General features: G+C 41.6%; 1 protein-coding gene across 1 annotated transcript; it reads left to right on the top strand.

The window, feature by feature from the left end:
• The first annotated feature begins 8878 nt into the window (after nucleotides 1-8878).
• Nucleotides 8879-12074, top strand: LOC132157299 (toll-like receptor 4). The gene is made up of 3 exons (XM_059566584.1): nucleotides 8879-9063; nucleotides 9616-9782; nucleotides 9881-12074. The coding sequence occupies exons 1-3, from the start codon at nucleotides 8977-8979 to the stop codon at nucleotides 12072-12074; spliced, it is 2448 nt and encodes an 815-aa protein (XP_059422567.1). The 5' UTR covers nucleotides 8879-8976.
• The last annotated feature ends 98 nt before the right edge of the window (nucleotides 12075-12172 follow it).

Raw genomic sequence — 12172 nt, 5'->3', positions numbered from 1 at the left:
AGGCTGCTGGACTTAAGGCAAAATTGGAGTCATAGGTGTCTCGGGGTGATTGCACTTTGTGGTGAAATCTGTGTGTTTCGCGTCTGCACTGATTAGCTTGTGGGCGTCTCCGTTAATTGTCATCAGCAACAGCTGTCACTCATTACTCATCCACTATATATTTGCTTGTCTCACTTCTTGTGTTTGTGAGATTGTTGTTTAATGTCGGTTACCCTGTTTGTTGGCTTTAGTGTTGTCTGCGTTGGATGTCTGTGTTTTTCCCCAGAACCTCATCCACTCTCCTCACATCCACTCAGCCATGGACACTTACCTTCGGCTCTATTCCCCGCAGTTCCTGTGCCATCCTCTCCTGCTACCTACTCAACGTCATCATCCGGACTACTCACCTTCTCTCCGCCATCATCCGGATTCCTCACCGCCTCACCACCACCACGGAGTATCGTCTTTTCAGCCTCATTGTTCCTTTGTGTCTATTTGTTCATCTCACTTCATCAAAACTGTTAACTCGCATCTGTTTCCTGACTCTCCTTCACCCCACCATCACCGAACGATCTCACCATCATGGAAGCAGCGAGCACCAATACCCTCACGGACACCCGCACAGGTGTCCGAGCTCACCCAGCAGATCCATCAACTAACATCTCCCACTGCGCCCATCGCACCGCCTGCGCTGTCCATCCCCCGGGAGATTCCCCAGGACCACTTCCGGCCAGAGCCGCGACTTCCGGCACCGGAGAATTATTCGGCTGAGCCAGCGTTTTGCTGGACTTTCTTAACTAAGTTTTCAATGCATTTTGCCCTACAGCCCCGCACCTTCGCCACAGAGGATTCTAAAGTGGCATTCACACTTACGTTGTTGTCCGGCAAGGCTGCCTTATGGGGGACGGCGGTGTGGGAGAACCAACATCCGTGTTGTGCCTCGTTCCACGCCCTCTCTGGTTTCTGTCTTTCAGAAGGAGAACATGGTTTTGCCAAACGTGCCCGTTGAGAATATGGACCTGAAGGAAGTGTTCAGTAAGTCCAGTGCTGCTTCTCTCCCTCTGCATCATCCCTACGACTGTGCTATAGACTTAGTGTCAGGTAAGTCTCCGCCTAAGGGCAAGTTATACTCTCGGTCTATTCCTGAGAGGGAGTCCATGGAGAAATACATTTCTGATTCCTTAGCCTCTGGGTTCATCCGTCCTTCCTCTTCTCCAGTGGAGGCGGGGTTCTTTTTTGTGGGTAAGAAGGATGGTTCTCTGCGACCTTGCATTGATTACCGAGAGCTGAACAGCATCACGATAAAGAATACCTATCCGTTACCACCCATGTCTTCAGCTTTCGAGAGGTTGCAGGGAGCATCCATATTCACAAAACTGGATTTACGTAATGCTTATCATTTGGTCCGCATCATGAAGGGGGATGAATGGAAAACCGCTTTTAATACCCCTAGAGGGCACTTTGAATACTTGGTGATGCCGTTCGGGCTCTCCAACTCGCCCGGGGTTTTCTAAGCACAAGTGAATGACGTGTTGAGAGATATGGTAGATCATTTTATATATGTTTACCTGGATGACATACTGATTTTTTTCTTCATCTCTCCAGGAACACGTTCAACACGTCAGACGAGTGCTCCAGAGGTTACTTGAGAATGGGCTTTTTGTCAAGGCGGAGAAATGCGTATTCCATGCACAGTCTGTTCTACCAGAAAGACTCAGGAGATAAAACGTACGAAGCATACATTTATTGACAGCTCAGCAAGCATAATTATAAATTTCTTTGGCGGAAGGCCCCGTCCATGGTTCATAATCCGAGGGTATCGAATCTGCATTTCCTGCCTGAAGACGAAGGCAGGGGCGTAGCCGACCCCCAAAAATAGGTGGATTATGAAACCACCAGACGGGGCCGGCCTTCCCCCCAAAATAAATAGATGAAAGTATACAAACCAATTGTGAATCCTAAGGTTCCTGGAAGATATAAGAGAGAGTTAGCGTGATCAGTATGATAACGTTGGATTAACCTCATATGCCTATGTTTAAATGAAAAATCTTTTTTTTTTTAATATATAAGTTTAATTTCAGACATGTACAGGCCTTGATAGACCATACAGAAATAGCCACAATAGGCAGACATGGACAGGCCTCAATAGACCGTACAGAAAAATAGCCATGATAGCCAGACACGGACAGGCCTCGATAGACCATACAGAATTAGCCACGATAGGCCAGACGCAGGCAGCCACGATAGGCAGACACAGACAGGTCTTGATAGACCGTACAGAAATAGCCACGATAGGCCAGACGCAGGCAGCCACGATAGGCAAATTTTGTTACCGCCCTCCCGCCCTCTAATGACGGTCGTTTTGACCGTAGTGGACCGGTTCTCGAAGGCGGCACATTTCATTCCCTTGCCCAAATTACCTACAGCCAAGGAGACAGCGGTCACTGTCCTAGTTCACGTCTTTCGCCTTCATGACCTACCGGTAGACATGGTTTCGGACAGGGGATCTCAGTTTATATCCAAATTTTGGAAAGAGTTTTGCAAATTGTTAGGAGCGTCAGTTAGCTTGTCTTCGGGTTATCATCCCCAAAGCAATGGACAATCTAAGCGAGACAACCAAGATTTAGAGAGGACGTTGCGATGTTTGGTCTCCAAGAATCCTTCTTCCTGGAGTCAACAACTCTCTATGGTGGAGTACGCCCACAATTCGTTGCAAGTGTCAGCCACGGGCCTCTCTCTGTTTCAGTGTAGTGAAGGGTACCCACCACCAGTCTTTCCCAGTCTGGAATCTGAAGTCACGGTCCCCTCCGCTCACGGATTTGTCCAGAGGTGCCACCGCACCTGGACTAGAGCCCGCGAGACTCTGCTCCAGATGAGGGAGCGCACTAAGGCCAAGGCCGATCGCCACCGGTCAAAGCCTCCCGTTTACGTCGTGGGTCAAAAGGTGTGGCTTTCTACTAGTAACATTCCTCTGCGTTCCGTTTCTAATAAATTAGCTCCCAAATTTATCGGCCCGTTCACTATCACCAAGATCATTAGTCCGGTGACAGTCCGGCTCAAACTACCTCCTGCGTACAAGAGGATACACCCCGCCTTTCATGTGTCCAAAATTAAACCCGTGTTCTTAGAGAAGGGGGGGGTACTGTCACGGTAAACCGTGATCTCGGGGGATTTGAACTTTGTGGTGAAATCTGTGTGTTTTGCGTCTGCACTGATTAGCTTGTGGGCATCTCCGTTAATTGTCATCAGCAACAGCTGTCACTCATTACCCATCCACTATATATTTGCTTGTCTCACGTCTTGTGTTTGTGAGATCGTTGTTTAATGTCGGTTACCCTGTTTGTTGGCTTTCGTGTTGTCTGCGTTGGATGTCTGTGTTTTTCCCCAGAACCTCATCCACTCTCCGCACATCCACTCAGCCACGGACACTTACCTTCGGCTCTATTCCCCGCAGTTCCTGTGCCATCCTCTCCTGCTGCCTACTCACCGTCGTCATCCGGACTATTCACCTTCTCTCCGCCATCATCCGGATTCCTCACCGCCTCACCACCACCACGGAGTATCGTCTTCTCAGCCTCATTGTTCCTTTGTGTCTATTTGTTCATCTCACTTCATTAAAACTGTTAACTCGCATCTGTTTCCTGACTCTCATTCACCCCACCGTCACAATAGGTCCTATTCCAAATGGAACACTTCATGTGCACTTTTGGTCTTGCAGACTTACAAGGCCGCTGCGTGCACATGTCTGTTAAGTCCATGAGACCATAGGGTGTCCCATTCGTCATTTTAGCATTCAGAAGGGTGCTTGCGAGCACTCCCTTTATGGCCATTATTGTGTCCACAAAAGCCTTATTTCCTGAGGTCAGCTTATATTTTCAGTTGTTGCAATCGCAGGGCCATGTATTTAAATAACCCAGCAGTGTGACTAATTGCTGAGCATTTATTTCATGCTGAGCTCTGCAGATCTGACATCCCTGGACTACCACAATATTAATGAAAAATAATGCTTGGAGGTACATCTACTGTACATGCACAGATACATTTTTTATTTATTACAGTTCATCTATTCAGAAATGTACTTCTTCATTCAATATTTATGAAATTAAGCACATTCTTTTGCCCATAGTTCCCCATTGTTGAAACCCATGACATTTGTTACTCATAATTAATTACCTCTAAGGCTGATTCACATTTTTATGAGTGGCTGAGATCACCTAAGATTAATTCCTTCACCAAGATGTTTTTATGTAAGTGCTTTCATGATTTATTTTTCATAAGTAAAACTGAGAATTGAGCAAAAATGGGTGGGTGGGAAATCCAGGCATGCAACAGTTCAGAGTAGTTAGAGAGCTCAGATGAAGGCGGAGGCAGAACAGGCATGTCTGCATCTATATCCTAATTATCTAAGACAGTACTGCTTGTGATTCCAGCAAACCCATCGTTTCATCACAATTTCACCATCAAGTTAGGCACATCAACCATATTTCCTTCAAAAACAGCTAGCCTTGGAGTTATGATTGATGATCAGCTGACTTTCTCAGACCACATTGCTAAAACTGTCCGATCCTGCAGATTTGCTTTATTCAACATCAAGAAGATCAAGCCCTTTCTTTCGGAACATGCTGCACAACTCCTTGTTCAAGCTCTTGTTCTGTCCAGGCTGAACTATTGCAATGCCCTCTTGGCAAGTCTTCCAGCCAATTCTATCAAACCTTTACAATTAATTCAGAACGTGGCAGAAAGATTAATTTTTAATGAGCCAAAAAGAATACACGTCACATCTCTGTTTATCAATTTGCACTGGCTTCCAATAGCTGCTTGCATAAAATTCAAGTCATTGATGTTTGCCTGCAAAACTACCACTGGCTCTGCACCCATATACCTAAATTTGTTACTTCAGACTTATGGGCCCTCTAGAAGCTTGCGTTCTGCAAATGAACGTCGCTTGATTGTGCCATCCCAAAGAAGCACAAAGTCACTTTTACAGACTTTTAAATTAAATGTTCCCTCCTGGGGGAATGACCTGCCCAACTCAATCTGGGCAGCTGAGTCCTTAGCCATCTTCAAGAATCGGCTTAAAACACATCTCTTCCATCTTTATTTGACCCTCTAACTTTAACACTCACTATTCTAATTCTATTCTTAAAAAAAATCTAACTACCTTTCTAATCTTTTTGTATTCTATTTTCTTTTCATTTATTATGCAATTGTATGTGTGTGTGTGTGTGTGTGTGTGTGTATGTGTAAAGATCTCTAAAACTAGCTTGCTCTATTCTTTTTTTATTCTATCTGTTTTCTTTTTATTTATTATATTATTTAAAATCCCATGCTAGGTGTACTGTGTTAACCTAACTGAGACTTGTTATAGCACTTATATATCATTGCTCTTTTTGTTGTTTTTGATTGCTTCCACTGTCCTCATCTGTAAGTCGCTTTGGATAAAAGATGTATGTAAATGTAAATGTATGTAAAAAATGTAAATGTAAATGTAAATGTAATTAATAAGATCCTCATTGCGGGCCATTGAGCGCTGCTCACCCTCAGCCATGATGCAGTGGATGGAGCTTCCCTCCGCTTTCTCGCTGTTCATAGCGTTCTCCACCGTGGTGATCTCTGTTGCCGGTTCTCACACCTGGTCTGATGGGTCAAGCTTAAAGGAGTCATATAATGCTACATGCACTTTTACAAGTTATATGAACTGAAATGTGTGTTGGCAGTGTGTGTACACAACCACCCTATAGTGATAAAAATCCATGTGTTTTTCTTTGTAATCTCATTAAATGTTTTCCCCTTTCTCAATCGAGCCGTCTGACCATGTGATGTCACACGGTCAGAGGCCCCTCCCACCATTTTTTGATTGACAGCAGCGTTTCTGCAAAATGGGCATTATATGACCCCTTTAAGCTCTTAGGCAATTTTGAGCTCTGTGACTCACCATGGCGATTGCTTGTTCAGTTTAAATAGTATCTGTGCAATCAAGTCAACCATATCGCTGTAATTGAAGTCTCCCTAACAAAGCCATGGTCTTTACAGGGGATCTGTATCTCGGGCTCATCTAGTTGTCCTGGTCTCAGCTGTCTTTCAGGGCTGTAGAGGTCCTTTCCAGGTGCTGATCCACCATCTGGGCTGGATACATACTGGATCTGACCACCACAATGGAGCAGAGAACCACCACGGTGTGGCATGCAGAGATTCTGACCATCACAGTGGAGCAGAAGACCATGGCTGAGCATAAACAGCCTCCTTGGCAGTGACATGATGCACAATGAGTTTGTGGACTGCCTCTATGGCCATGGCACGGGGTGCAGTTCATGAACAGCCTCAGTGGTCGTGACAAAACAGTACATGAGTTCAAGTAAGACCTTTATGGTCATTGCATGACAGACAGAGGGTTCTAGGGCAACCGCCGTGGTCATAGCATGGCAACGTGAGTTCAGAAATGGCCCCTGTGGCCATGACAAGACAGTCCATGAGTTAAAGTATGGCCTCGTTTGCCATAACATGGCAGACTGCAAGTTCATGAGTGGGCACCAATGCCTTGGGAGGTTCTGCATTGGAAGCCGCCACCTCTGGAGGCACTGAAGCAGACACAAGGACTTGAGCAGGCTCTGGAGCAGACTCATGGACAAGAGAGGGCTCTGAGGCAGATTCTTGGACAGGAGAGGCCTCTGGGACAGACCTGTGGACAGTAGAGTCCTAAGAAGAGCAGTGTGCCCACACACTCAAAATGCAATGTAACTGCAGTCATGGGCAGCACAGTAGATTGTTGCATGCTTGCCGGGCTTGAGTGTGTTGAGGCTGTGAGGCTTGAAAGCATAGAGACCACTGGGATGCCACCGCTCGCACTGACATCAAAGATGTATCCAATACACTAGCAATCAGTCTTTAATCCTGGCCCAAACTCTACATCCACAAGAGCTATTGAAGAGCTGTGAAGACGCACTTGAGTGGCGGCCCCGTTGGCAGGAATGACGTGAGCAAGGTCTGGAGTGGTATGCATAATGTGAGCAGGCTTTGGCTTGGAAAGCATGACGCAAGCAGGTTTTGATGTACTTTGCATGGTGTGAGCAGGCCCTGGCTTAGCAGGCATGATGTGACCAGACTCTGGTGTTGCACGCATGATGTTAGCAGGCCCTGGAGTAGGGAGCATGACATGAGCAGGCCCTGAAGTTGCAGGCATGACATGAGCGGGCCCTGGAGTGGTTGGATTTGGCTTGGCAAGCATGACGTGAGCAGATCCTGGTGTAGCAGGCATGACATGATCAACTCAAGACCTAAAGGTTGGGATTTTAAATTTCTCCAGTGTGGAGGGTATTGCAAAATTGCAAGGCTACTCGTCCACAACTCCCTGAGTAAAAGGTGAACCAGCCAGCAAACAAGCATTGTCAAAATATTCCTCAAAAGATCAATTTATTTCCCTTCCAGGTAGCTGGGAACAAATGGATTCATTAAGACCAACCCGAAAGATGTCTTTAAGGACCACGTCATTAATATCCACTTGGTTGCAGAGTCCTCAAAAATCCTGAACATAATCCTCAATTGCCTGATCACATTGACAAAGACAGAGGAGACAAAAAAAAAGTCCTGCATTCACTACTGGTGGTCTAATATTCTGTAATGAGTCCACTGAAGCCGAGTTGAAGAACCCAAGTGCAGTTTATTTGTAACAAAGCATAACACATAATCCAAACAGTCTTGGATTGACTTAACTCACGGACTACGGCGTTACAACATCACAGCTAGACAAGAAATAATGGCAACATTAGGGCTTAATATACACAAGACTTAATGAGGTAACGAGGTAACAAGGGGAGGTGCTAAAAACTGACTATGGCAACACATGAGGGTAACTATAGCAAAAACTGGTTAGACAGGGCAAACACAGGGGAACACCTGACCAATCAACCAATCAGGACATGACACATACAGGATAACATTAGGGGAAGGGAAGCATGACACCAACAACATGAATCAAATTACAAAATTAAAGACATGAAAACAAGAATATGAAAAATAACCCTAAACAGACATTACACTTCATTTCACCTGCTGCTCAGAAAGTTGATCTAAAAGTTCTAAATGGTCTTAATGTCAAAAGGCTAATGTTTGTAAAGTACATATTTTGTCAGCAGATGCAGACTATTTAGATGGTCTTGTTTTATTAATTTTCATGAAGTATATTATTACATAAATAAAGTCATGATGTGCCAGTTAGTATCTTTCACTGTATGAATAATGCCACAATTGTAGCTGTGAAGGGTGGTATAATTTGTGAAATAGTGAATTTGCCATTTCATAAAATCAAGGAGATTTATTTGATTCCCAGTCAATTAGCCACTGTGCCAGGCAAACAACTTAGTACATCTCCATTCTTTTGAAAACAAGTATTTACAGACAACATTGCAACCCAAATTCCAGACTTCATAGACATGCCTGTAGTATGTGGATCTGAGTTCAAATCCACAAATTGGTTTTTCTATAGGTAAATTTGATGGATTTGATTCCCTTGAGATTATAAAGTGGAGGCTGCATCTAAAGTGGAGCATAGACCCTTAGAGTAACATGAGATTCTCGATACGTCTCAAGAAAGCTGTTATTGCCACAAACCAATAATATTTAATACGTTTGTTGCATTTATGTTACTGCATTTTATGCTGTTAAACCATCAGGCAAAGCTCCATTTGAAAGCTGAAAATTAAAGTTTCTATGCATCATGGGAATATCCATTGGAAACAAATAACTTCCCTTTTAAAACAGAAAGGAGAAGTAACCAATGTTTGCACATGCTAAGATAGCAGAGAACACTCAGATTTATATCAAATGTGATTTAAATTGAAACAGATTACAGCTTCACACTCACTGATGTGTGAAGTAGCATTCTTGATCTAGTGAGAGAAAAGTTCCTAGTTTGCCGTTGAATCTTGAATCTCCTGTATAACAATTTGTTCTTTGTCACATCAAGTTTTTCATAGTTCTCATGCAAGATCATTTCTAACAATGATCATGTCATATGGAGAATGGATGATTTTCCTAGGCCCAGTCTTATTTTTGGTGAGTTCTGGACAAGGACAGGAATGTACTATGGTAAGAACAACAAAATATAGTTCATATTGCTCCTATGTAAGTTTTAAAACTATGTTCTCAGAGAATATTGTTTGATTATGCATCCCTAATAATTAGTATAGTTGCATTTTGTAGTAATGTTATTATTATTATTATTGGTGGTATACTAAGCTATAGTATTATAAACATGCAGGGCTTCTTAACTGTGTTAATTTGAATCATATTCTGTTGAGATTTTATGTCTAAGAAACCAAAATATTACTAATATATAAAAATGATTATATTATATTATATTATATTATATTATATTATATTATATTATATTATATTATATTATATTATATTATATTATATTATATTATATTATATTATATATTGTTGTCTATCTATCTATCTATCTATCTATCTATCTATCTATCTATCTATCTATCTATCTATCTATCTATCTTGGTGCCTCTCAGCGAGAACATGAAGGCTAATAAAAAAATCTAAAATACCAAAAGTAAGTTCATGAAAAAAGTAAGTTAGTAAAAATAAAAAAGGGCTATTCTTTTGTCATTCTTATATTTCTAGATAATCAAGAATATTGAGTACTCGTGTTCTGGAAGAAATTTGACCCATATTCCCTGCAGTCTTCCTGTCACTGTGAAGTCTCTGGATTTCAGTTTCAATTTCTTGAGCTCTTTACACAGGTGTGCGTTTCCTGTATTGGTCAATTTGCAAGTCTTGGATCTCACGAGGTAAATTAACAAACATGAATCATTATGTGTTACAATTTAAACATGTTAGCTATTTTTTTTACAGTAATGTACTAATTTTGAATATTTTGGCCTTTCAGATGCCACATCAAGCACATTGACAATGATACTTTCTACAATGTGAAGAATTTGACTACTTTGATTCTTACTGGAAACCCTATTACATATTTTGGACCTGGATGCTTTAATTCTTTACATAATCTACAAAGACTAGTGCTTGTGGATGTTGGTCTCTCATCATTACAGCTTCAAATAAATAACCTAACCAAGCTGCATGAGCTTAGAGTCGGGACAAATAACATCCAGTCCATGTCTCTCCCTTCGTTCATGAGCACCTTCAAAGACTTCAGTTTACTTGATCTACACGCCAATAATATATCCATCATAAAAAACGATGACACAATTGTGTTGCGAGAGATCGGCAGAAACATGACTTTGATTCTTTCTAGGAATCACTTATTATACATTGAACCAGAAGCTTTCAAAGACATTTATCTCAAAGAGTTTCACATACAATCTGCCTTTGTTTCATTAAATGCACAAAAGGAGTGTCTAGAAGCTCTCACTGGTCTCAGTGTGGATAAGTTGTTCATAGGAAGCTACAGAATGCAATGGAAAGTCAAGGTGTCAAATGAAAGTTATCTTGATGGTCTTTGCTCAGTTAATTTCAATGAAATATATTATGTTCAGAAAGAATTTTCTGAATCTGAAATGCACGTGTTCCGCTGTATGATCAATGCGACAAAAATCACAGTGAAAAGTGGATATATTAAAAGAATGGAATATATTCCATTTCATCGTCTTAAAGAACTGTATTTAGGCACCACTTTATTATCAACTGTACCGCGGATTTCACACATACCTACCTTAGAAAAACTAGTGGTGAGGAATAATAAACCCATGACCTTTTATGGTATTAGTGATTTGCCTCTTCTTCAGTTTGTAGATTTGAGTGGAAACTTTTTGATTTTGAAGGACTGCTGTTCCCAATTTTTTCAGAGGACACCAAATATTCATTACATGAATTTTAGTCTAAACTCAGAAATAAGGATTGCCGATAAGCCGTTTTCTGGATTAGACTTGCTTGAAGTGTTGGACTTCCACCGTACAAGACTAGTCCTAGTTTTCTACTTTGGATTTTTACATGGTCTGAAAAATTTAAAGTATTTGGATATATCTTACACAACTATTACTTTCACACGACAAATTATTTTTCAGGACCTGAACAATTTGACTGTGCTTAAAATGGCAGGAAACAGTTTTCGTGGGGATGCATTGAGTTACCTCTTGCAAAATTTAACAGGTTTAGAGGTTCTTGACATCTCACACTGTGGCATTGAAGAAATCCCCAGCATATCTTTTATTGGCACCCAGAAAATACAGTATTTATATTTAAGTCAAAACAAGTTGATGATTTTGGATTTTTTGGGCCTCCAAAACCTTAAACAATTATCATCACTTTATGTTGATAAAAACAGTATTACTAGCATTCCCCTTAATGTTCTTCAAAAGTTGCCCACAAATCTTTCGGAGTTTGATTTATCTTCTAACCCCATCGATTGCACCTGCTCCCAGACAGATTTTATTTGGTGGATTATCCAAAATCAGAAAATTTTGAAGCAGCCGGAAAATATTTTCTGTAAAACCACAGATTTTAGAGCAACAGACTTTGACATTGACAGCTGTGTGCACAAGAAAAGACTCCCAATTGTTTTATCTGTAAGTTTTGTTACAGTAGTTCTGTTGTCATTCTTGGTTTACAGGTTTCAGTTTTATCTTCAGTATTGCTGTATACTACTGAGAGGCTATAGATCACCTGGACAGCAAGAATGTTCCTATGACGCGTTTGTGATTTTCTCCAGCTATGATGAAGTCTGGGTCATGAATGAACTGATGGAGAATCTGGAGAACAGTGTTCCACCAATTCAGCTTTGCCTTCATATGCGGGACTTTCAGGCAGGGAAGTCCATCGCTTCCAACATTATCGATGAAGGTATAATGGGCAGTCGTAAAGTCATTGTGGTCGTGTCTCAACACTTCATTGATAGTGCCTGGTGTCGCTTTGAGTTTGAATTAGCTCAGTCTCGCTTTATGATGGAACGCAATGCCAACATCATCATCATCATTCTGGAAGATGTGGAAGAGACTAAGACTAAGAAAGTGTTTGGACTTCATAAGCATCTGAAAAAGAACACGTACCTAAAGTGGAGCAGAGATCCTCTGAGTAACATGAGATTCTGGAGACGCCTCAGGGAAGCTATTTTGGATTATTAATCAATGCTTGTGAATTTTTGCAATTTAAAATCAAATAAACTGATGATTCAGTTGCATTGAAGTGTTCAATCAAGTTTTCATTGTTTATTACGTTTTCA

This window comes from Carassius carassius, chromosome 14, assembly GCF_963082965.1.
Source record: "Carassius carassius chromosome 14, fCarCar2.1, whole genome shotgun sequence".
NCBI lineage: Eukaryota > Metazoa > Chordata > Actinopteri > Cypriniformes > Cyprinidae > Carassius > Carassius carassius.
The sequence above is the reverse complement of the archived record's forward strand: the minus strand, read 5'-3'. Positions and strand labels throughout refer to the sequence as shown.

Coding starts and splice junctions, on each gene's coding strand:
- LOC132157299 (XM_059566584.1), top strand. CDS start 8,977: ATGATCATGTCATATGGAGAATGGATGATTTTCCTAGGCCCAGTCTTA. Junction 9,064..9,615: donor AAGGACAGGAATGTACTATG/GTAAGAACAACA, acceptor TTATATTTCTAG/ATAATCAAGAATATTGAGTA. Junction 9,783..9,880: donor CAAGTCTTGGATCTCACGAG/GTAAATTAACAA, acceptor TTGGCCTTTCAG/ATGCCACATCAAGCACATTG.